The 27,574-nt window shown below is 38.3% G+C and overlaps 1 protein-coding gene across 2 annotated transcripts in view; it reads right to left on the reverse strand.

The window, feature by feature from the left end:
- rarab (retinoic acid receptor, alpha b) overlaps positions 1 to 27,574 on the reverse strand; it is a 90,403-nt gene that overhangs the window by 43,656 nt on the left and 19,173 nt on the right. For both annotated transcript variants that reach the window (XM_056751751.1, XM_056751752.1), the window contains exons 2-3: positions 21,345 to 21,415; positions 7,473 to 8,135 (exon numbers count right to left, since the gene is read on the reverse strand). In XM_056751751.1, the coding sequence (XP_056607729.1) occupies positions 7,473 to 7,692 (220 nt within the window). In that variant the 5' untranslated portion in view covers positions 7,693 to 8,135; positions 21,345 to 21,415. The remainder of the gene's footprint in view (positions 1 to 7,472; positions 8,136 to 21,344; positions 21,416 to 27,574) is intronic.

The following is a 27,574-nucleotide window of genomic DNA, read 5'->3' on the forward strand; positions in this document are numbered from 1 at the left end:
AGTTGTTACCCAGATTCTCACCCCAGAGGTAAGTGTGCAGATACACAAACATTCCTTCATACACATCCCTCACTTTTAATGCCTTATGCTTTTGCTTGCCCTCATTTCCAATGCAAGGACTTGTGAAGGTCGAGCCAGCAAATGCGGATCAGAATAGGACCAATTAAAGCAGTTCCTGTAACAGGCTTTTAGCGACCTGTGAGCGCAATCCTTTTAACAGTGTCACCCCGCGGCCTCTCAAAAGCATGCTAAGAGCGTGCTCTCCTCAAGGGAACCTGAGCGCCTTTCCACACCTCAACTAAAATGGCCTTCATACAGCTTCATCATAAGGGGCGACAATGAGTACATGACTGTTCAAGGTTGTTGAAATTCTTTAAGACTATCATCAAGGCTTCGTTTACAATCTCTCAGTATAATGGCTGCTCTTCGTCCAAACCTAAATATTCATACAAACACTTGTGTTTTTTATAGGCGGAAGGAGTGCTGTCATTTAGTCAGAAAGATTTGTGTAAGAGAGCACAGAAAAACAGAAAGAGAATGCAAGAAATTCAAGAAATTCAAGACCCAAAAGGGGAGATTCTTCTCTGAAAGGCCGCCTGCCTGATTCATGGTGATTTAAGATGCCTGCAGGCTGCACGGTCGCCACCCTGTCTGGTTGCCCCCCGCTGCACGTCGTATGCACACTGGGATCAGTTGATGCTCCCTGAGCCAACATGAGATGCGCTACACGCGAGCTGCATATTGCATTTAGTCAGAGCCAATGATTCATCAAATGGTAATGCTGACCAGCCTGAGGATGCACTACTTTCTGTGATGAACAGATAACATCCCACACACGCTCATGAGACCTTCCGCTGTTGTTACTTGTAACACCCTTTCACGGTGAGTAAGACTATGTGGTCTATGACGCAGACCTATAACAAAGAGTTAAGAGAAATTGAATGTACATTCCTGTCAGTGGTGAGAACCTGTGAATGCGGCGTACTGACGTATATGAATGCGCATTTGTGGTTAATATTTAATAGAATAAAGGTGATTTTATACAATATGCAAGTCTTAGTTTTCTACATAAAATCCTTCTACATAATGTAAAGAACATTCTGTGAAAAATATATTCTTGATATCTGAAATCATAGTGAAATGAATGGTTGAAGATTGTATACTTTAGCCTGGATTTCACAGACAAAGTCAATAGATAGATAGATAGATAGATAGATAGATAGATAGATAGATAGATAGATAGATAGATAGATAGATAAGGAGAGGGTCTAAGGTGGTCTCATTGACCAAAGCTACTCATACTACTATGCATACCTACTATATACGTACTATACTTTCATTGTTCATAAAAATGAAGAAAAAAATAAATACATGAACTTCTGCACTAAAGAAATAATGAAAATGCTGTCTTTTGTTCCGGTACGTTCTGGTTTTCATGCACTATATTTCACGACTTTTCATAGTTTTAAAAACATAGGAAGTGATAACACTGACAACACAATTTGACATACTACAGCCCTGGTCTTTTTATAGAGAATTGTGAGCAACAGCAACAAAACCTATAGCCACCCCTAGAGCTAATAAAAAACTATGGGAAAGTCTACCAAAATAAGATGGTGTTCAAATGTGAAAAGTAGCAGAACTTTAGTCTGTTGGAAACACACTTTTCCCCCCTGACAAATATGTCTTTCCCACAACTATCAAACCAGCGACTGTGCGCATGCAGATCATAGGCGAACTGCGAAATCAATTCGATGAGCATTCGAGTCAGACACAAGTAAACAACATCAGAATGCATCAGAATCAGACTGCTCAAACAATGACAACCGTACCAGTCTCAGATATCAGCTGTGACAGTACGATTGTCATAAACTCGATCTGCTGCTCCGGGCATCCAGAGAACGACTGTCACGTTTCATTTGAAAATGAGCAGTGACAATTCTCCCGGCAACAATGGGATTAAGAAATGCAGGTGCAACTTATTTGAAATCTTTTTGGGTTTTCAGTGCCATACATTTTATCACTGTAAATAAAAGTCATGGAGGAAGGGACTAGATTCGATCCTGCATCTCCCGCTAAAGCAGCACAGTTGAGTGTAGTTTGAGTTAAATCGGTAGATGGCTAATTCCATATTAGATCCCAAGGGTCGGGCAATTTATCACGCATTACTGGAGATCCGAAATTACTGTTAATTACTACATGAGACTAATTGTCCCAATCTCTGACACAAGCAATTGATGTGTGATTAAGCATCCTAACCATAGGACAAATGAACCAGTGACATGGTGGCCCTGGATGGAAGGTTAGTAGACATAAATATCGCCCTGACAGGCCCGCAGGCTGAACGCCCAGCCTGGGTGCATCCCAGGTGGAGGCTGCCAAATGCAGATCCATCATCCACACGACCAGCATAAAGAATATCCACTGTGACGAAGAGGAAAAACAGCAGGCTTGACAAACACTGGTGGTCTGCTCCCCATTCGTAGTAGATGGGAATCCAAATGACATCCGAAAGTTAAACGACTTGGGCAGCCCCTGCCAGAGCTGATAGAAGGCATTTTCACACTTCCAGGAGCTTCCAGAGCGAAACCAGGGATGCTCTGACAGCAACAGGCCCACCGCTGCACACACGCTGCGAGGGGAGAGCGAACTACTGCTGCCTGACATCTATCAAAACCTGTTCCAGACAGCTGGAGCAGCATAGGCAGGTGTTGTTTGGCAATGGACTGCAAACCACCAGACTGAAGAACTGACAGATCTGGATGTAGCAGGTGAAGTGCTGTTTTCCAAGTTTTGGTTAAATGGTCAAAAGACAAGAAAGTTATTTTTTCGGACACTGTATGGCTTCCTTCATCTAGACAATGTTTCTATGATCACCATCCTTTGATGGCCTTTACCCATCCCTGAACACAACCCTATGCCAAACACAATCCACAATATTTCAGGAAAATTATCGGTTGCCATTTTATGCTCACATTCCTTAAATAAAACTTATTTGGCTAATAGAAATGCTAATCTGGGAGCATGTTCTACTAAGGGAAACATAACGGGGAAATGATGTCAAGTCTACCTGCCGTGTTGTTTTAACAAAGAACAGACAAGTGCATTATGTAGTAGTACTTTATTTTATATTATTTTAGTCATGCAAGTCAAGAATAATGAATTATTCAACACCGCACACTTTAAGTTTAAAGGTCATCTGAAAATCATGCAAAGTTAGGATGGCGTAAGATAATACTCGTGTTCACATTAACTAACTCTGTTGCTTTGCTGTTGCTTATGGAAAGCCAATGAGACTGCAGAAGCTACATAATAATGAATAAACTGAACTTATACTCATTTCACTGCACAACAAAGTCGGCCTGCTTTAAATATTTCTTGTCTTTCTCTTTCTTTAGGAGCCCTTAGGAGACGGAGGCAGGGGTTGTTGGTAGTTTCTTTAATGCTATCCACTTTATGGCATTAAACTGCGTTTTATATTTTACTCAAGTGGCGCTTTGGGGGCTGAGGGCAGAATAGAAGTTTGAATCAGAGGAAATGGAGCTATCAAGGATTAAGGCTATACTTAAAAAAACACCAGCCCAGATTTGTTAAAAGACGTATGAAAGCCCCAGCAGAACACAATGCCTGGAAGGCCTGACCGTGTAACACTTCATTTGCATCATGTTCACTAGAGAAAGAACAGACAACTGAAAAAAATGCAGAAACTAGTGGATATCCTAACATGTTCATTTTAACAACAATGTGACAGATCCTTTAGATCAGGGTAATTTAAAGGGATATTTCACACAAAGATATTAAAGGGATATTTCACACCCTCTTGTATTCTTAAACATGTATGACTTTATTTCTTCTGCAGAACACCAAAGAAGATATTTTAAAGAATGATGTTAACAGTGAGTAAATGATTTTTGGGTGAACTATCACTTTAACTTCGGTCCTGGAAGACTTCTGCTAAAGCCATGACATCATGTAGCTTTATGATGTTTATGTTGATAAGCTACAGCATATTCAATACTCTACCAGCGAGAAATTCAATTCAATGCAAATGTAAACCTTACCATGAGCAAGAGCAAGTTTTTACTGTTTAAGTTTTTGTACTTTATTTGGTTTAAATACCCGTATGAGGTATTATTGCTTATGACTTTCAATAGTCAAGTAAGTATAGCTTTTCAGCAAAGTGTATAATATTCTTCCTCTAAAAATGCACACACAAAACTAAAATCATATTTAGAGAATGTAAATGTCTCCCCATAATGCAAAAATTGCTCCGGAGTAGCAGTTCGCCAATTCACCATTGAAAGAATTCTGGTTGCAGACACTAGTAAAATCCAACTTAGACTTTCAAGAGCCTTGCAGATCTCAAAAATATACTTGGATGGAAGCTTCACACATATGAGCTGTTAAAATTATGACATTATTGTCTGTGTGAGTTGCTTATTTGGTGTATACAACTTCTATGCTCACTTTCTTAGTGGTAGATGCACAATTTGAAGTTTCTTTAGGGGCTAAATAAAAGTAAAGACTGTAATATGAGTTATACTTTATTGTCCTTGTTACAGGAAATTTGTCCTGGACTCAACACTGCAATTCATTACAATACAGAATATGCAACACACAATAAACAATAAAATCATAAAAATGCCATCACCAATGATTTCTTGTGCCTCTATAGAGGCTTGCCTGATGGCAGTATTTGATGCGTTGTAAATAAAACGTGGCTTGGCTCACTTGCCACAGTCTGTGTACTCTTAAAGACCAATGACTCATTACTAGAAGTGATACATATTCTCTTATACAAATAATATTCATCGCAATTTTTACAAGATTTGCAAGCTGTGCATTAGATTGCACAATGTACTTTGTGCATTCAAAACAAGAATAAGACAAGCTTTCAATCTTTAATAGGTGAACATTGGTTCACCTTCTGCCTTCTATGAAACTATACTGAAAGACTCATAATTCAATTCTAACGAAAAAGTCCAGACCGGCAGTAGAGGTCTGCATAACTCCACTGAGCCCAAATCTAATCACCCTGGCTTCCAGCTGGCTGAATTCTATGGCTGCCATTGGACACTTCATTACAGCACAGCAAGTGACAAGGAACACCCTGGGGAACCCTTCTAGCGCCTGCTCAAGTTGAGCGCGACCAAGTTGGGCCATCTCTAGAATAACAGGCACCTCCATATCTACCCATATTCCATATCTCACACCAATCATGTGGAACGCGAGCTCAACGCTTTCAGAGAAGATAAATAAATGCTCTGCACCCTACCCATGCATGTTCTCTCAGACCTCATTTGGACTTCATGCAAATACACAGCCTACAGCAAAAGCAACAGAAACCTATTTGGGTTTTATGGCGCTACAGTCTCCTTGACTAATAGGTTTTTTGAAGGTAATCCCATGCAAACTTTTACATCATCCTCGGGAAGCAAAATAATAATGTTCCCACAACACCCCGACTTCTTTTCTCACATGGGGGACCACATTTGCTGTGTGCCTTTTCTCGCTCGACAGCTTGCAGAGTCTTTCCGCCGGTCGACTGGGGCCGGGTAATAATTAGCCCCTGTGAGCGTCAGAGGGTTGTTTGTCATATAGCGCTATGCAGAGAGGCACATTAGTAGCTCCGGGCCCAGGAGGGAGCAGTCACTGACTGAGAGCCAAAGTCTCCCCGCCAGAAGCATTTGGCAGCAGTCGCAGCAGCGGTGGCTGATTCAAAATGTGCTTGCACCCATCGAGTCAAAACATTAGATACCGTCATTTCAAGTGTGCAAAGTGGACAGAAATGTCTCTCAGATCACCAAACAACAGAGAGGGGATGTGCTCTGAAACTTCTTGTTTCTCTCTGCAGATAAAAATGGAAAGTTACAAATTTACTCAAATAATGGTTAGGACTGGATTATATATACTTATGGAAGTCTGCCTGGCATGTTTCATATATTCAAAAACAAAATTAATAGGTTAATAAAAAAACAAAATATTATAAATGAATATAATTCTATAAAAAACTGATTGATTTTTTAAATACAGTGTGATGTGTGTTCTTAAAATAAATAGGTTCTTTTAACTAAAAAAAAATCTATTTGGTTGAAATAGGGCTGTCACAATATCCGTTACACAATTATTGTTGCCAAAATAATTTTGTAAAAGTTATAGTTATATAAATAAATATAAAACTATGAATAAATACAATATTATAATTAGTAAACATATAAATACATTTAAAAAATAAACTTAAAAATAATTAAATAATGAGATTAATCTTTAAATTAAATACATTTTTAAGTGTTATTATTTTGTACATCAATATTTTGGCCAACATATCATGCTCCAAATATGAGTGTAGAGATGTTAAAAAGAGTTTGTGGCTTGTAAGGCAAAAATGTATTTAATATTTTAATTTTTATTTACATTTTGATTTAATATCACAATAACTGTCAATACCTGTATATTTTGACACCCCCATCTGGGAAAAAAAAGTTAGTAATCTCATTTTTTTCTTCAAGACTGGTCATACCTTCTCTAAATCTGTTACACAAAAAGGTAGATTAGGCTAATTGAAATGTAAAAAGTAAGACTGGTTTGTCCAACTGATTCCAAGTCATTGTGACTAGTTGTTAAGACGCTGTCTTAACTTAGCAGCTAAGTTTATGCAACTGGGCCCTGAAATCATCGTTTTAAAAAAACACCTTGTTAAATCATTGCAGAGCAAACACACAAATACTTTAAAACAGGCCAAAGCATTTAGCACTTCCCTGCACAGTCCTAATACTAGATATTAATATATTAGCAATATCACAACAGCTAAGAGGTACCCATGCTCACACAACCATTTGTTATGATGTTTCATTCAGTAACCATCAAGTGCTCACATGCAAAACTCATGCACAAACAGACGCAAGCAAACACACACAGCAGAAGTTCACATAAGGACGTCCATAACCTCAGGCACTATGGGCAGCATGGCATCTCGTTTTGCCCAGGAACATTCCAGTGGTTTCTCCACCTCAAGTGTAGAACAGGCCAAACGACAGATACTAGTGATAAGCTGAATAAACCCGATGAGATCTGACACATCAAGGCAATAGGCCTCATGAAACCGCAGGGATTGTGTATGCAGGTTGTGAGCAAACTCAATGCTAAGTAACTAGAGTAACATCAGTCAGATCTGTGGCCCTCACCTTCACACAAGCAAAAAAGTAATCTTTACAGACATTACTATAAGCAATCACCAATTGTAGTTGCCTATTGATTTTAAATATATCTCATGTGCATTTATATTTATATGACCACACAGACCAATCTTTATGGAGCTATGAAAGCCAGACTCAAGGAGGGAGATTTTAAATGATTCCATTGTGATTGTGGGGAAATTAAGTTCCATATGTCACATATAAATGCATCTAACACGGTAACAAACAGCAGATGCATGTTGGCCCTTATAATTACAGGAAGTCACAGATACTCACTTGCAGGAGATGGAGTGCTATATCCACTGACAGGAAGTCCTGGGAGGGCTGGAGGGGAAAGCCCACCTAGAACATGAGAAAAGAAGTAACGGTAGTGGGGCATTGGGAATCCTCCTAGAGGTGTGCCCAAACCTCCGGGGCTTGGACAGGGGTTGCCATTTCCAGACATGGCACGCTCAGAAACAACACTGAGTCCCAGACCTGTGTGCCGGTTATCCATGTCGGCCGATTCTCACTTTCCCATCATGAACTGCTTTGGTAATCCAACCTGGAGAGTCTTGTAACCGAGTGTCCCTACGGTTGCGTGTTATAGTGGGTGTGTGTGTCTGTGTGGAAGAGGAATTGGTTAATAATTGGCTGAATGGTTATGATGCCATTGGACCAGAGTGACAGCTCACAGGTAAACGAGTCCCCGTTTTGGTGTTATGTCACTTTCTGGATGCAATCCCAAAGTCCCAGAGTGAGATGTTGTGAATTCCAGCACTGTTTGTCTATATTGTCTTCAATGAAGACTGAAATTGCAGCCAGAAGTTTGGACAGGCTGTGTCTTAGCAGTCACAGTCAGATGCAAGAAGAATGGAGAGGTGGTGCTCCAGAGATCACAAAATGCTTTCAGGTCAAACCAGTCACAGTGAGTCAATCCAACACAGCAAACTCCTTGACCTGGGAAAGATAGAAAGAGAATGGAAGAAGAGAGAGAGGGTTTTATTTATATAAGTACACAAATGTTTAACTCATATCGCAATATTTAACCAGTCATCCTATAAAGCACTTTTCCTCAATATTATGCAGCCTAAGTACTTAATTTTGATATTTTTTAAAAACAGGCACAATATCCCATTCCCATAATGACGCACTAAGAGGCACTAAACCTACTAAGAGAAGTGCAAATTAGCACAGGGTTTAATACACGTTTTACGTATTAAATAAAGCCAAATACCAGTAAAACAACGGGCGCAAACCTTGGAAAATCGCGTCACGTGATTGATGTAAATACTTGTGTCTGAAGAGGAAACTCGAACAAATGCATATGCAATAACGTCAGTTGCAAAAACAGCTGTGTCCATTCCTTTTCAGCGCTAATTGTCACTGCGTGTCTTTAATAAATACAGACAATAGTGTTTTTTTACACTGAAAGACCTGTTTGTGCTGCCGCAAGCTCTTAGTAAATCTGGCCCTTAGGTCATTTTGCATATGATGAAAATGTATTTAATTCAGATATTTGTACTAGAAAACAAGACAAAAATACTGGCAAGGAAATAAATGGCAAAATCTGCTCTTAAGATATCTGGTTTCCCATTAAAACCCACTATATAATGTCATATACTATAGATGCCAAACTATCATAAATGCTGGACTTAATAACCGTAGGAATGTGTATTGCATTCTTTCGTTTTTGCTCCCAGGCATTAAGTACATTTCAAATAAACCACGCCTCACATGCTGAAGTCAAGCGTAAACAAACTGTCGACTTAGAACGATTAGGGGGAAGACCACAATCCCAACACTCACTGGTTGTTCTTGAGTGCTGAACACAGCCTGACAGCGTGGGAAAATGCTGCCAAGGTCTTCCCCAGTGAGCTTGTTAGCTGTAGAGTTCCCTCAGGAGCGCAGAGAACATCTTCACACACAGACCGTCTGTCAGAAACCCTCATTAACATCATCTATCTGAGCACGACCTGAAACTGCGAGCAGACGAGGAAGAGTAGGAAGAGGAGGAGAAAAATCACCGTCTGAGGGAGCAGCGATGAGCAAAAAACAACCGTCTATCTGTAAATCTGTCTGTCTTCGAGCCTGTCGTGCCTCTTCGTCGATCCCATTTGTATTATTGTATCTATATCCTCAATCTCTGCTCGACGCTACCTATCTATTCTCTAGCCTGCACCACAGATTCCAAATGCTGCACAAATAAATCTAATTCAAATTTCCTCCCATATGGAGTGCGGATTATGAATCTCCCTGAAGGCATGCAGGGAATCATGGGAGTTCTGCTGAATATGTTTGAAGCAGGAACGTATGTGAGAGAAGAAAAGAGAGAAATGCAGAAAAAGACGGAGGCAGCGAGAGGGAGATCAAAGTCGAAAAGCAAGCGAAGACAACTTATTGTGCTGCACACTGCTCTCAAATCACACTCATACATTATTAAACATCGTACGAAGTAGGTTAAACCCCACAGGTCTCCTTTACATAGCAATGAACCCGCTAATTCAAACTAATTCAATGCCAGAGAGGGTGTGAGAATGTGTGATAAAGAGAGATTAGAGGACCCAATGCTGTGATTGTGTGAAATAAAGAGATAGGAAGAGAGAGAGAGAGTGAGCTTTCTGAAGTCATACGATAACGTCTTGTGAGGAAAAGCCTGAAATTGAAGTTATTTTTCGTTGATAATCTTACTGAAGCTCTCAAATTTAATTTCGTCAAGATAGGTCACACCAGGAATGACTGATGTGATGCAACAAATGTGAACACTGAAATCCTACCAATGGGATTTGAGAGATCCAGCAGTTTGTAAAACAATATGGTCTGCTACTGCTACAAAACTATTGCCTGAATGCAGAAGACTGCAGACATTTTTGAAGTAGGTTTTCTTTTATTATATTTTAGGGACATCAGTTTCTTGAAAGTACGTAGTGGAGAGATGGGCACAGGATCGGCAAAGGACCTCAAGCCAGGAATCTTTATATCGTTATAGTTATCATTATTAGTAAAGTTATTGTAACTTTGAAATAAAGATTTAACAGAAAACAGACAAATGACAAAGACAAGCTTGACAGACAGAAAAACACACGCATCACACACGTAAATATACATTCTTAAAATCATGAAACTTGACAGCTTTGGTGACAGACACAAACATGGTGCTTACGTTTGCTAAAGTGGATGAGGGACAAATACTGAACGCAGGTGTGGGCAAAGCTGTGAGTTCCTGTGCAAACATTAAGTACATGAAAACACTTGAAAAAGATGCGGAGCTCAGCAAAAACTACATTCACAAACACATACAGTAAAAGACATGTTTATATCAAACAATCATTAACAAACGTGCCAAAATCAAACAATATGATGTAAAGAATTTGTCATAAGATTCAATGTACATAAAGGGTCAATCTACGTTTATGCAGCTAAAATCCTCATAATATTCATACAGCGTCATGCTTTTAATGCATCAGTGGCAATGCACATTAAACTGATCAAGACTAATTGTAATGTACAATTAATATGCAAATGTTAGTGATGGTAAACACATGATTGGATATCTTAACCTTAAAGGCTTAATTACTGACTTTAAATATAAGGGCTGCACTAATACATGACAAGAATTCCCCCTCCCGATACTGTAGTCACACGTATTACTAGATATATATCAGCCAGCAATTCTGGACTCTTTGGTTACAATGCACAACCCATGCAAAACATATGTTAACAAAAACAAGAAACATTTGACACAATGAGAGTACACTTCAATTACATGCTGGAAATAATTATTTTCATGATTAGATAATCATAATCTTGATTATTAATTTGATTAATTGTGTAGCACTAGGCTGAGGAAAAATATACAGGCCAAAGGTGATGTCTGAAGGGTATATTTGTACTCTCTCAGGTTAGATTAAACCATCAATGAGGTGAAAACTGAAAAATCTGAAAAGGCAAAATCAACAAAAAGCTTACAGGAATTAATTGACCTCATTTCTGCTGTTATTAATATTTTGTTGAACATTTTATATAGTAATATTTTGTAACGATTCTCCTGGGTCTTGACTTAGTAAGCTTTAAATATGTGTAGTGTGTTCTTTTTTGCTAAACCTCCTTAAATTCTTCTTAAAACTGAGCTATAAAACACGGTAAAATACATAGTAATAGGAACGAATATGTAAATTTTCCAAAATTGGACATATCACTTTTGGCCACTGCTGCACTTTAGATGTACATGTGAGCTTTTAAAACATAAGCACTCCATACAAATGGATTAAAGTCAAGCAAAATACAGCACTAATAAACCTTTAATTTACATATTTTATAACAAATGAAACATGAAAAACACCAAAGAAAATCCATTTTACAAATATTTTAACAACCTTTCCCTCTTAATATGATGCCCCTAGACATGTAATGGCAACCTCCCTATAAATAATGACGCACAGAATAAACAAACAGATACATGATGACATAATTCATTCCTGCACACTTATCAACAGTCATTTCATAATCTCAAAGTACAAATGTTTTAACACTTACTCACGCTATGATGTGTGTGTGAAAATATTCTGTTGAATGCTTGCAGTGGACAGCACACATGGTGTGTCATGTATGCGTTTTAAAACAGACCTGTGGTTTTGTACACCGTTGAGAAGCTATTTTTGAATGACAATGTGACAAAAAACTGACACATCTAAAGGGCTATGATGAGAATACAGAGTGTTTGTTTGTGAGAGAACAGAGCATTTGGTAGACTGGGGGAAACACGCAATAACAAATGGTCAGGGGGTTGTGACCTAAGATTCAAAAGCATTGACCTTTGCCATTTTAGCATAACTAGGAGACACATGCAGATGTGCTTTAAAAGCTCACGCACATACTTCAGTCTTCCTTTCACATTTTATCATTACCTGTTCATGTCTCACATATTTGCACTAATTAAATGAATCTAATGTCAGTAAAACCTTGAATGCACAATGTACGACAGTGCTGTGCATGTGTTGTGGTACACATTAACAGGATTTACTGAATATTACCATGTCAAATGATAACCTTGTAACATAATTAATCAGAAAAACATATGCAATATGAGAACCTTTGTTCCCCATTGACTTTATTAAATAGAAGTAAATGGGGACCAACAGCTTTTGTTTACCAACATTCTTCAAAATATATATTTTTGTTTTCTAAAGAAGATAAAAATGTTATACAGGTTTAAAATGACAACAGGTTGAGTAAATGATGACAGACTTTTCATTTTGTGGTGAACTATCCCTTTAAGATATTACTTGAACTAATATTGTAGAAGCCGTGAATGTTAAATAGAAGGTCACACAAAACTGGAAATGATTTACTCGCACTTATAACTTTCTTTCTTCTGCAGAGCACAAAAGAAGATATTTTGAAGAATGTTGATAACCGAACAACCCCATTGACTTCCATTGTGTGGACACTTAATGACTTTTGGCAACTGGGCCAACTGCTACCTTGCTACAAACATACCACAACCACTGAAGAAAGCCAGACAGAGGAAATGTGCGAGCACATGCAAGGTGAGGCACAATATAGGAATATGACACTTTTTCCATCAGAACGCTCCTCTGGGAACTGTTAGTGTGCTGTGAAAAACGTCAAGCCAAAAGCCTTTGGAAAGAGACCACACATTAGATGTGAAGGTAAGAGGATCTGGCAACCATTTAAAGGAAAGAGTCTATAGACAAATGCAGGAAAAGCGCAAGGTACGTAAATATAGATGGAAAATGAAGGCCTGCCAACCATCCTGACATGCATTCAAGGGTAGGTGATGGGGTTGAGTCAGAAGTATAGAATAAATATGATTTCTAAGACGCATTGACCGCCGTCTAGACCATGAACGGAGGGGGTTTTGAATATTGTCCCATAGGACTTCTTGGACTTGGACTGCTGGACTTATTGATTAGCAGTTGTGTTCAAGGCCAGAGGTCAATACATTGCACTTGGCATGGCCGTGTCTGCAAGCATTACACTCTGAAATAAAGTGCTCGCAAGACACACACACTTACACGCACTCAGACAGCGAGAGAAAAAAGAAAAGAAAAAAACCCGTTAAACACAATTTCCTCTCTGAAATAGAGGGTTGTTTTTTGTTTCAATGTCTGTTTGTTAAAGATGTCTCTGTTCATTAGCATTAGCCATTAGAGGCCCATGAGAGAGAGGTGGGAGAGAGAGGGACAGACAAGGCAAGAGAGAGAGATGATGAAAGTCCATAGCCCAGTAATGGGCTCTATTTCCCCTTCCCCTCTTCCATTAAGACAGCCAAATGAAATGAAGGGAAATGAATTGAGACTGCAGACATGTGGTAAAGGAGACAAGTGGGAGAGATGGAGGCAGAGAGAGAGAGAGGGAGAATAATTTTCAAAGGTCATTACTATAGGTATGAGATGAACTGAGGTAATAAATCTAACCACTAAACGAGCACCATCACCTTTATGAGGAAGAGAGCTACATGGACGTACATCACGCGTATAGAGCACGCCGAGGGAGCATTTTAATTATACAGGAAGAGAGGCGGGCTAGCATGCACACTCTATAAATACATACATGATCACTGTTCCGCCAAAGCCTTTCAACTCAGCCAAATAAATTGTGCCGTTGCATTCGATTTTGGCCTGAATCCCTGTATGCACTCTGAATTTATTGCTTACACTCTAAAAATTGTTGGGTTACTTCATCCTAGCATTGCCTTAAAAATGGAAAAATTAACCTATGGGTTGGGTTGTTTTAACCCAAATGCTTGGTGAAATTTGTATTTTCTGGGTTAATGTAACTCAATAAGCTTTCCTGTATCTCAGTGGTAAGAGCATTGCGTTAACAACGCAAGGTTGTGGGTTCGATCCCAGGGGATTGCACTAACCTAAGTATAAATGTATAGGTTAATGCAATGTAAGTCGCTTTGCATAAAAGCGTCTGCATAAATGTAAATGTCAACAGCCGGTTTTCCATTTTTGACCCAATGCTGGGTTGAAAAAGAACCCAACATTTTTAAGAATGTACAATTTGGGAGAGCCTCAATGTGTTTTTTACTAAAAACATGCACCATCTATTTTATTTTATTTGTACATGGTCCAACCAAATTGATAATAAAGTACCTTGGAATACCAATGAAATGCCACCACCATGGTATATATGCCTTTATCAAAGTAACAGGTTATGCCATCTGATCGTATTACAGCCATTGTAGGGGTAAGATGGTACATTTTGTAGGGTTATGATACTCTATAGGCAGCAACCAGATGATCTAATTTAACAATATATAAGTAATGAAATAAAAAAACATCAACATCATGTCATGATTTTAAACTGCAAGATTAATTTGAGTTTTTTTAAAGGGATTGTCTTTGTTTGGCTCAACACAAAGAAAGACATTTGGATGAATGATAGCAACTGAGATTTCTGGGCCCCTATTCACTGCAATAGTATAACATTTTTATATTTTAATGTTCTGTTAAACAAAAGAGAAGTTCTGGGGAACCTTTGACTGCCATTTTTGCTAACAGTCTTCTAAATAAGACATTGACACAGCTTTGGAAAAACTTAAATGAGTAAATGATGCACAGCATTTTAATTTTTGGGTGGAGAATCCCTTTAATAAACGGTTCTTCTCATCTAAATGACTATACATGACGAGCAGACGTACCACCGGTACAATCCTGGATTATTATCTGACAAGTGGTCCTCAAGGATGGCTTCTTGCCTTATGAATACACACAAACACACACACACCTGGTATTTTAGAAAAGGTTACAGACCTGACGGTCGATACCCCCCCGGAGTGTGTGTTTTATCTGCGGGTGGTCAGAAGAATAATAGCATCCATCAAAGATAAGAACGTGTCCTGAATTCCACAGCTCCTATTGTTACGCTTAATATTTACTGGATTAACGAAGGTCAAACTATCCAATCTATAATGAAGACAAAGACTCTAAAATGTTTTTCCTAAATCCATTCTTCCAAAATCACAACTCAATCTTATATCTTTTTGCTTAATTTGTAAAAGGTTACACAAGCTGTGACCAGAAACAGAATCTGAAGACTTTTTGGTGTGTGTTTGGGTGGTTGCGTAAAATGTGGTTGGTATAGATAGAAAACTCTGTTAAACAGAGCTAATACTTCTCAGTCAGCTGAAAGCATCATCAAAGTAAGCAACATATTTAACAAACAAGGAAACAAACACACATCTGATATATTATACAACAATATCTGTTATACTGCAGTAATGGGTAAGGGCTGAAACAGGATTTAGCAGGAACAAACATTCAGTAACACCACTGCATGAGCCAATAGAAACAGACTTCAAGAGCAGAGTATTTAGGGCCATTATGTAAGCGAGGGAAGTGATGGATTAGACAGGGTAGAAAAATAGGAAGAATAAAACAAAAGCAAATCCGCAGCCTTCAGCTTGATTCTACATTTGTTTTCATGGGCGTTAGAGAGCGACATGTCACAGTTGCAATAGAAATACTGACTGCATGCCGCTATACATACATTACTATATATATATATATATGAGTAAGCCAGTGTATAAACCACTATGTGTGAATGTGTTTCCATAGTAACAAGACGTATGAGTTTTGTCCCCACAATGCTTGTGCATGTCTCTCAGGTGTTTGTCTGCCTATTTTGCAGTGATCTCCCACCTAGGCTATTTCCCGGAAACCCAAGGGTGTCCTCATGTTACCAGGTGATCTTTGTTAAAGGCGCTTCTATTTGTGCATGCCCATTGAGAACATTTTGTATTGACATCTCTATTTTCCTTTTTCTCCACAAAGTCAACCACGGCACACATAATCCTATTACAGTGGGGCTTCAAAAACAGGCCACCGGGACACAGAAAATGAGTGGGCAAGAGAGAAAGAGAGAGAGAGACAGAGAGATAGAGAGAAGAGACGCTGAATAAGACATGCTGTGCACTTATTGCACACAAAATGAGGAAGGGACAGAATTGCAGTTCTTGACCTCATGCCCTAGCTACACAAATTAAGGTCACCTCTTTTCTCTTGGTTACAAACTGCCAAAAATGTTCTTTGGACATCTAATACATTTAAACAACTTAAATCTGCAGATTCAAATTCTATAGTATGCATTACAACAGCATCCCTCTTTTTGCAAAGAGATCATGTAAAAGCCAAAGTGTGGAATTTCTGTGGAATTGGCGTCCCTGAATAAAAAGGAGATTACTGTTTTAAAACCAACAATTAAACAGTGCAATGCATTAAGAGTGTCACAGAACTACAGTGTTTATACTTCAACCTATTATATCTGCATATATTGAGGCTCACATCAAAGAAATTATGCACTTTAGCGTTAGCAAGTTTATTGAAAACTTCAATGTTATTAGATGCTTAAACGTTGACAAAAATTCTAAGAGAGACAGAGTTGAGAAAAGAAAAGTCGCGAAATGTGTCAGGCACATGCCATGAGGCTGTCAGCGAAAGACACCATGAAAGAATAAGAACAGAGAGAAGGAGTTTGACTGTCTGAGAGAAATGAAATTAGGGTGAAGAGAGAGGAGCATATAAAAGAAAGAGAGAGAGAAAGAATGAGAAGGGGTCTTCTGTAAGTGCGTGATGGGTGCATGCAAATGGCTTTTTACCCAACCGAACGATATTGGATTCTGGGAAACCCATCTGTTACGTGGTGCCCACACAAGAAAAGAATATGAGGAAGACGGCGCTGGAGGAGGGTGGAAGGGGGTTCGATGATAGATAGCAGTCTGAGTTTTAATCAGTACTGCGCCTCCAGCACTTTCTGCCCGCTGCATGGAGGCTTATCCGTCAAACGGATCACATGACCCTAACTGAGGAAAGACGAACTCTCTCCCCCACATGCATACCTCTCCTCCCTTCACCCTTCAACTTCTTCCACTGCAAAGAGAGAGAGAGAGAGAGAGAGAAAGAAAGAAAGAAAGAGAGAGAGAGAGAGAGAGAGAGAGAGAGAGAGAGAGAGAGAAAGAGAGCAATATCTTCTCACACCTTCTTGTCAAAACCTCTGTAAAGGGCACCGACTTCAAGGATGGCGTGCAAAATTTCTACACGGTAGGTAGAAGTGTTTCACCTCATCTCAACATCACACAGGAAGCAGATTTTCACTGACAAAATGAATTTGGCAGGAACTAAACATAAGGAAAATGGTACATTATGAACCACTGTCCTTGTGTTTCATTTGGTCTTTCATTTACTAAATAACAATAAATGGATTGAAATGTTTCGAAAAAGACCTTTAATATTTAAAAAGGGGGTTTAGAGGTGTTTACGATTATATTTGATGTTAACAATGCTGTTTTAATATAATGTCTTATATGAAGTCAAATTAAGGTCATTGTAAGATAAACCTTTGTTCACTTAAGGTTATTTTCAGAATCAGAATCAGAAAGAGCTTTATTGGCAAGTATGTTTGCACATACAAGGAATTTGTTTTGGTGACCGGAGCATCATCCAGTACACAGAAACTGCAACAACAGTTCACAGACCATAACGCAATAGAATACAGTACACAGATGATATAAATAAGGGCCTATGGGTATACAAAATTAAGAAATACAATACAATAAACATAAGATGAAGACATAGAGAGTCTGTTCCTCCTTTACACTGAATTTCTGTACCACAATGTAGTTCACCTTCATATTGCAAACATTTCTTTTTTTAATTTAAGATGAGCAATGTAAACACAGAAAACTCCTGTTGGAAAAGATCTAAAAAGAATCCAGACTAACTAACAACCGAGTCGATACAATCGTTCTGATTAACATAGGAAAGCTAATTAAAAACAAGTTCAGAGCAGAGAGATACGCCTCCATTGGCACAAGAAACAACACCATCCATCACGACAGCGGAACCTAATAGCATATAAGCCATATCTCTGGGTGAGGTAGATGAAACGGTGGGCTAAGTCTGGACTAACAAAGGCATATCATTTCACATGACTGATACAGCTATAAGGCTTTAATATGGTTTGGAACACTTCTCCCCCTAATGATGCTATTACCGCCAATAGCCTAACCCCCTCCGACAGCGTTGGAGTGAACAGCGTGTCTCCCCAGAAACCAAATGTACAACTCTTAACCCTTTCATGACCTTCATAAGAAATTTAGAGAAGAAACACAGATGGCATGTCAGTAATGATTGAGAGCAGTCTGTAGTGATTCTCAATTATATTATATTATATTATATTATATTATATTATATTATATTATATTATATTATATTATATTATATTATATTATATTATATTATATTATATTATATTATATTATATTATATTATATTATATTATATATATTATATTATATTATATTATATTATTAAAAACATAATATGCTAATTGCAATGCACAATTTACACAAATTAAATTTGCAAAGTCAATTAAGAAATTAGGAAGTATTGTTTTACAATAAACAAAGATGCATAATACCTACAATGCAATGTGAATCAGTCTTTTTCAGACACGTGGGTGTGAAGTCACCAAGGCGCCATTTTGGAGGTATCGCTGCATTGAGCAGTGAACTTAAAGTATACGGAGCGGTACAGCAAAGACCAAGTAAATCTTCATACTGAAGAGACAGAAGCATACCAAGGGCATAATCTCACCAAAGTTCTCAGGAAAAGTAACTTTCTCATTCATTAACAACACAGATCAATACTACGTGGCCGCAAATAGTCGAGTACCCCATTTTTGGATATTAACCATCTTCTTTACCGTATAAAAATAAGCTTTTTTTATGCTTAATTATATTAACTGTTAATTATTTACATATACTTAATTAAATAATTATATATCCTGTTTGTTCCTCTGTATTTTTAAACCAACAATAGGTTAAAACTCAGTTTTGAAATGCATAACAGAATGTGTTATTACATACTTTCCTTAATCTTTCTTCCAAGTGGGAAACCTAAAAAATCTTTCCAAGTGGTGAAGCTTTCTGCTGTTTCTATCGTGTGTGTTAGTATTACAGCTTATTACACAACAAGAACATACCCTTTTGTCTCTGAAATGAAGCGAAATTGTATGAAGAAGATAGAACATCTCAGCGTTGATACCTTACAAATGGCGATGATACCCATAATGCACGAGTGTGACGTCACCTGACAAAGACCGATAACGAAAGAAATGTTTAGCACATTCGGCATCTCACTAATGAATCCAATGGTTGACCAATCTTATTTGAAAACAAAATTGTGTGCATTACCCACGGACACAAAACTGACCAGTTCTATTCGGCGAAACAGGCATTATTATTATTGACAACAACAAAATAATGGTTTTGGCCACAATGTCAATCCTCACAATGACTGCAGTTACCACACTACAACAAAACTATGCACATTAACCATTCATTTTCAAATTGATTAACTTGAATCTGTATAAATCATGGAATATGTATCACGAAGCAGCATCCTAAATTGATGTCAGCCAGCTGTTTCATGCCAAAGCAAGCCTCCATCACATAATCCTTCATAACGGAAGCCTGTAGCACCATAATATTCCAGCTCAATTCCTGTGTCTCTGACAGATAGATCGCTCGTGTGCCATATTAAAAATGGCAAAAAGCTGCATCCTGCTTTTTTATTCTAGAAGCAAAGTATAACAAGCATTCCTACCAACACGTCTAGCATGCCATCACACTAAATTTCAATTAACATCAAGTGAACATCAAAACTAAAATAGCCAGATTAAAGGGACCAGGGAGCTACTGTGCAGAGCAACCACACATATGTCCAGCTATACTTCCATCCAGGCAAAATACAGTAACTTTAGTCGTTTTTGTAACCGAATGAGATCACAAGTGCTCCCTGTTATGAGTGGGGTGGAAGAGACAGACAGCGTGTCGCATCGCCTGGATGGCATGCAGCGCTCTTGGCAACTTTCTCATGTAACTGCACTTGCTTGATTTTGAGCAATGACAACAATTATGTTATTTTGCTGCATCGTGCAGTTTCTGAGTCTGACCGCAAATCCCTCTAACTCGAGCAGCCAAAACCCATCTCCTTTCAACATTTTTGTATAACACCTCTCAGCGTGCATGAGATGTCTTTTTCAAGCGCTGCTACTTCAAAGCGAGGATGAGAGTCCCGGTGGGGACGAGGAGGAAGTGGAGAAGATAACAGCGAAGCGTTCGGGGTGATGTGCGCTTGCCAAGTTCCCTTTGAATCCACAGGGGAACAGCTCATAGAGAAGAGAAACCGTGTTTTCTTCTGCAACGATCAAGGATGTAAATTACATGTTAATGAGCAAAGAAGACAATAAATAATTTGCTGTGGGTTTTTTTTAGCAAACAGGGCATTGCGAGGTCAATATGCTCTTTTGATGCAAAATTGGTTTGTCTGCAGATACCAATGCCTTGGGCACGTTAGAACGTTAGAAGTACAGATAGAACTAACAGTAACTAAAACATGAACAATTAAGGATGATATAAAATGCTAAAGCACAGGAACAGAAAGGAATTGTGGGTCTGGTTCATTAACGGCGGTGTAAACATTCATTGATTCATGATACAAAGGCTTTGAGTAATAAACTAATAACTCGTCTGGTGTGTAACTGAAGTGAATAGTGAAATGTCAACACCATTCATTTTCAGGAAGACTGAATCTATTTGCATCTGCTGTGTGTCTAAAAGGGACGTGATTTATTATGATGGATTTAGGAGGGAAACATTCACATGAGGCTCATATCCTCATTGACATTCTAAAAGCTCTTTAAGATGCTACGATCTTATTAGAAGCTGCATGAAAGTAAAATATGACATGTCTGTAGTTTATGTATTCTTTTTTATGTCTACCCTGCATTTCTCTTGCTGCTTCTATGCTGCAGAATTAAAGTGATAGTTCACCCAAAAATGACAATTCTGTCTACATTTACTCACCCTTGTGTCATTTCAAACCTGTACAACTTTCTTTTTTCAGCAAAACACAAAATAGATATTTGGAGAATCTTGTTAACTGGCACACCTTCACTGGCATTCGTTTTGTGTCCTTTCAATTGAAAGGAATGGGTGACAGAACTGTTCAGGTTACCAACATTCTTTAAAATGTCTTCTTTTGTGTTCCGCAGAAGAAAAAAGTCATACATGTTGGAATGACATTTTAGATTTTGTGGAGAAAATTCACTTTAAGAGCAAATAAAACCAGTCGTTACCTGCTGCTTGGATGTCAGCGCAATAGCATTTCTTGAAGGAATTCCATCAAGACAAACATCTGCACAGTCTTCTGTAAGAGAAAAGGTGATTTAGGGGTTTAGTATATAGTCAATGATCTTTTATTCACAAATTTCGTCTTTCATTCTTTAAGATTTGGAAAAAGAAGTGAGAGAACTATTACACAAGTTTAACGATGCTGCCGCATCTTAAACAAAACTAACAAATCTATGAACACAATATGATATAAACAGAGTAACCTAGACATTACATTCACACAATATTTTTGTATTCTGGTCAAGGAGAATTAACTTAAGTTCAGGTAGATGCTACAGTACATTTCACTTTTACATCTTTTACCTCTTCACTTTTTACCTTCTTCTATTCCCCAAAAATATGAATTTAAAAATAAAAACTTATCCGAAAAAAAACTGGACAAATAATTTCAATGTTCATTTGAATGAATGAATGAGGCATTTATATAGGGCTTTATTGTGTATTGCTGTACACCCAAATCACTTTACAATCATATGAGGGGGTCTCTCCTTATTTGTATGTAAAACATCATAATACTCAGAAATATTGATCCTCAAAATATGGCACACTTGTAAAACATCAAAAACATTCCTAAATATATTATTCATTGACTTCAAAGATTCCTTCTCTTGTCAAAGAAGATTGCAGTAGTCTCGTCATCTTGTTGTGAATAATAAAAGAAGTGACAACAAAGCGCCACGCTTGTCAATCAGTTTGAAGGTCGTTATTCATAGATTAGTAAAGCTCATATTAGAGGTCAAACCCATCAGAGCCATTTCAAGTACATATGTGAACATAAAATGGAGACCCATAGCGTGACCGGTCTCATCATGCGCTTACTGTGTTTGAATGGTGAGAAATATGACAGTAAAAAGAAGTATGTGCACACTTGTAAGCCCTCTCACTGACAGCACCCTCAAGCACTACGTGTTCTTGAAGAGTAAGCAGGGATTGTTTTTGTTACCTCCAGTAATGTTTCTAGATTCCATCTGTACCACAGCAAACGATATAAAAGATTTACTCTCTACTCCAGCTATCCACAACAGTATACTCTTAAAAATAAAGGTGCTTAAAAGGTTCTTCATCGATACCATGGAAGAACCGATTTTGGTTCCACGAAGAACCATTTAGTCAAAAGTTCTTTTAAGAACCATCTCTTTTTAATTTTATAATCTGAAGAACCTTTTTTTCACCACAAAGAACCTTTTGTGAACTTGAAGGGATGCTGCAATGATGTGTCATGCATTCTGACTTCTTTACATTGTTAAACGTGCTTTCTTCTCATGCTTAACATGGTCAACTTGTCAAAAAACAAGTTGTGTGTATTACGTTGTATTTCTGTGCTCGACACTCTCCCTCAGCGATCCTGCAGGTTTCAGAAAGTTTTTTTAGAACATTCCAAACTGTTTTGTAACAATTTTTCTCAGTCCCTTATTGGACAATTCTCCCAGAAAAGCATGCGGCACGCCCATGTGGCAGCATGAAGAGCAGGAGAAGGAGAAGGGCAGGCGTCACTTTCACTTGTGTGTAGGAGAGAGAGAGAGAGCATATGTTCGCGAAGTTCAGGTGTTTGTTTGTTCACTGCATTTGGGTGATGAATGTTATATAAATGGTGGAACGATATAACCTTTACGGCCGAAACCTGTACGATCGCTGGGGGAGTGTATTGAGCACAGAAATACTATGCAATACGACCAACTCGTTTTTTGACAAGTTGACCATGTTAAGCATGAGAAGACAGCACGTTTAACATTGTAAAGAAGTCAGAATGCATGACACATCGTTGCAGCACCCCTTTAGGAGTGTATAACAATGCATATTGTATCCTCTCCACACAGGGCTTGAGTGTGTTTTATATTTAATTCTCGGAGTCATCAAAGTAATATTATAATGTGAACCATGCTTATTCCTACCCCAGATATTTATGTTTAAGTGCATTTCTGACATTTAATGGTTTCAATGGAACAAACAGATTGTAAAAACAGCAGAAGAATGTCTCCTTTAGAATATGTTTGCCGAAGGACACCAAGATGTCATTTTGCACAGTGCTGAGGCCACATGTGACATCTCCTCAGTCTGACAAAGATGGCCAAAGAAGAGAAGCTCTGTCAGCAGGTAAGCTCTTCTGTCAGAGTGCTCTCCCATCAGCCGGCCTGACTCTCACACGGTGCTACATGCACTGAATGTGTGACATTTTTAAAGAGGTAGCAGCAATAGCACAGGGCATACAATGTTCTCTACTTAAAGGATTAAAGTGCTACACCAAATACTAGCACAATATACAAAGATATTTATGCCATTGACCATGTTATACAGGCGCATTACTGGCAATATAAATGACACAATTTTTGTTGATTGACTAAATAACCATTGCCTGTAGTGTTATGTCACGCAGTCTGCTATCCTTTTGACTTTGGAGTGAATTACACTCTTAAAAATAAAGCTGCTTCACAATCCCATAATTTGTCTAAATGGTTCCATAAAGAACCTTATCTTCAGATCATAAAAAGGTAAGAAAGAGATGATTCTTTAAAGAACCTTTGACTAAATGGTTCTTTGTGGAGCCAAAAATGATTCTTCTATAGCAGTCGTTCCCAATTAGGGGAATGCAGGGGTACTGCAGGGGGTACGTGAGAGAAACTGAAATTTAGAAATAAATAATGAAAATCATTAGGTCAATAAATTATGATAATAGTATTGCTATATGAAATGAGGACAACACAAATATGCATAAAAAATTAATTAAAATTGTTTTTACATTTAAAACGAATTTCAATTTTTAAGAGTTATTTTTTGAGCCCCGGACCCGGAATCAGGAGCAGTGTCTGGGTGCGAAATAATGCAAGTTAGGAGAGGTAGCGGTTAAATGTTAAAGAAATGAAGATTTTCCTGAACTGAAAAACACTGATTTACCTTTAACTGTTATGCTTAATACTTAAGAGATTTACAGCGTAAAGCTACATACAGAAATGTTTATTAGCAATAAACCTGCTTGGGAGCATCAGATATAATAACTGTCTGACTGTCATTGCACTGTATTTTAATGCAAAATGTTGCGGTCTGGTCAAGGGGTACTTGGCTTGAAAAGATCATAAAAAGGAGTACTAAAGCAAGAAAAGTTTTAGAACCACTGTTCTATAGAATCGCTGTGAAGAACTATTTAAGCTCCTTTTTAAGAATGAATGACACAAATTAGATCTGGGACGTATAAAGGTATATCCTAAGTATATGCTTATAAAATGTCACATGCAACAAATGTTCCTATTTTGTGTATACCATGGTATGTAAATAAGTGGGCGTGACGAACTGAGCATGACAGAAATGTGAAGAAAAATAGACACACTCAGAATGGGCTTATTAATAAAAAGACGTGTGGTGTGTAAATGGTTTGGGCTTATAAATATATATATATTTTAGATCAGCCTGTCATATACAGGCATTTTCAAACCTGATCTTAAATATACAGTATAAATATTATACATTTTCAACACTTAAGTAAAGATTTTAAAACCATGGTGAGCATTTAGTTAACTTGCAATCAGGATCTAACTACTCTGATGGCTGACAAACTTCTAAAAGTTTCTATATTCCAAAAAGCAACAATATAAATATAAATCTGAGATACATGCAGCAAAGACTGTGATATATATTGTTACTGTGAAATAAAATTACTCATACTGTGAACCGGAATTTTGGCCATACAGTCACCCCTGATGCAGATATTCTTCACATGCAGTGTGAGATTCAAATTACCATTTACTATAATTATCATTGGCTGATGTTTTTGATCTCTTTTTAAACATTAGGTAATCTATTTTGTGGCAAATCCAGTCATTTAATCTCTAATCTTTTTAGATTACATTTCATGATGACTAGTTGCAGGACAGAAATTTCTTTCCAGGCATTACAAAATGAACTGCTATGAGCTACACACTTTGAACCAACACCTCACATTACATAAATGATTATGCAAGGCCACAGAGTTGAACAGATCTGGAGAATGCGGTTTCCTTGAGTTTTCTCAGAATAACTGGCATAACTTCTAATCTAATCTAAATATAAGAAAGAAATCTTTTCATGCTAATATGCCAAAGGTTTCCAGACAGTTTGGAATTTATGAGATGCCTGTTGAAAAACAGAGATGGAGAAAAAGAGAGAGAGAGAGAGAGAGAGAGAGAGAGGAGCAGGACACAAGAACTGTGCGAGAGTGGACTGGAGTTAAGGATAGAGACTCCACTGGAACGGGGGGATCACCTCTTTGTTTTATGGAGGAGTGGATTGATCTTGACAGATCTGACAGTCAGAAAATAATGATTCTAGAGGACTAATAGTCATCGCAGGATGACCACTGACATCCGCCCCTCGCATCCTAATGGATGATGACCCTGTAAAGGTTAAAGGTCAACCTTAAACCCTTCCAACCACCCCACCCTGAGCTATCAAAATAAGACCACCCCCCCAGTGACACAAGATAAAGCATCTTTACCCGCTGAACTCAACCATCTTCAATAGCAGGGGTCCCAATGAGATACACTGGGGGGTCTTGAATATAATGTGTCCGTGTGCATTAGAAAGTAAAAGAGAAGGGGGGCAGAGAAACAGAAACGAAAAAATGAGAGGGACAAACTATTAGCAATGCTATAGAATTTTGGCAATACAACTGTCACTTACATGCATATGATAAGGTATGAGTGCGCATACTCTTAAAGGGATAGTTCACCCAAATATAAATTTCAGGTCTCATTTATTTATCCTCATGTCGTTCAAAACCTGCAAGTGTCTCTTGGAACACAATAGAAGATATTTTGAGAAATGTCTCAGTGGTTTTGTGTCCAAAATGCAAAGTCACTGTTGAAGTCTAACTTTCTTGTCTGTTCCTCACAAGAGAGTCATACATATTTTAAATGCCATAAGGGTGAGTATATGATGAAAGATTTTTACTTTAGGCTGAACTATCCCTTTAATGTCAACACATCCAAAACAAGAAGATGGCTTCTGCACAAAATGACACATAGGAGACTTGAAATGCACCAATCAATATTGTGTAATGAAAAACATCAAGCAAACGATCTCAAGACAGACCGTTTATCTGTCAGACAGACAAATAGCTTGCATGTTGCTATGCTGGTCAGTACGTTCATACAAATGGAGAAGTGTTTCGATAACACAGACGAGAAAAAGCGTTTAGGGAATAACCAAAGACATTCATTATTACAATTGTCTCCTCATATTAAACTAGGATAAGTTACACTTATCAGAACCATATATCCAGCCAATGAAACAGGCACACATTAAAAATGAGAGCGACAACCCATATAAACAAGTACAGGGAGGTTGTACATCTGTTTGTACAGGCCAAGCCACGCCTCCCGTGGCAGCCAGGACTGTATCTTAAAATAAGCTGTGAGTAAAAGCAGGCAGGCCAGCAAGGACGAAGCGGGTGACTAAACGCGACATGGCACTGCGCTTTAGCCGAGATGAGAGGCTAGATGAATCACAGGAACAGGCCATCCCTGGAGGGATCTCCTGCACTCGGAACACGGTGTCCTTGGAAGCTGAAGATTGATGGGAATCGAGTGATAAAAACCAAACCGTCCTCGAATCCCATGAGTCCAAGAGAAGACTGTATTTGCTGAAGTGTGTGTCGATGTACAGCGTGGGCACGTGTGTCCCCTGTGGGCTCAGAAGCTGATTCGGGATCAGCCTGTGTCATGTTTTTGTCTGAACCCTTTTTCCAGAGATCACAGTGGTGAGATGTATTGGGAAAGGAGGCGGATTTGTAAATGAGGCAGGAGATCGAATAGTTGCTTTAACAGGGATGGGTCGGGCGAGGTGCATCTTGCCTTTAGTAAAAAGGAGAGCAATCGGTACCTACCAATACAGTCACATATAATGTGAGAGCTTATCAGGATATCGGAAAATCTCTGAAAATATAATATTCCAGTAAAGAAAGTCATGCCGCAGGGTAACCTGCTACAATGCACAAGGGATCCATGATTGTAAAAATGTGGTGCATCTTGTAGCTCCCCTGAATACAGATTAGATTAGGCTGTCCTACTTTCGGATGATCATTACGTGTTTGAGTAATCTGGTTTATTGATAGATAGAGCTTATCCTTTAATTGTCTCCTGCTAGCGGTATGAAGTAATCTTCAGCTTTGAACATTATAGCAGTAATGCACCTGAAAGCTAAAATA

This window comes from Triplophysa dalaica, chromosome 7 (genome assembly GCF_015846415.1).
Source record: "Triplophysa dalaica isolate WHDGS20190420 chromosome 7, ASM1584641v1, whole genome shotgun sequence".
In the NCBI taxonomy this organism is placed as follows: Eukaryota; Metazoa; Chordata; class Actinopteri; order Cypriniformes; family Nemacheilidae; genus Triplophysa; species Triplophysa dalaica.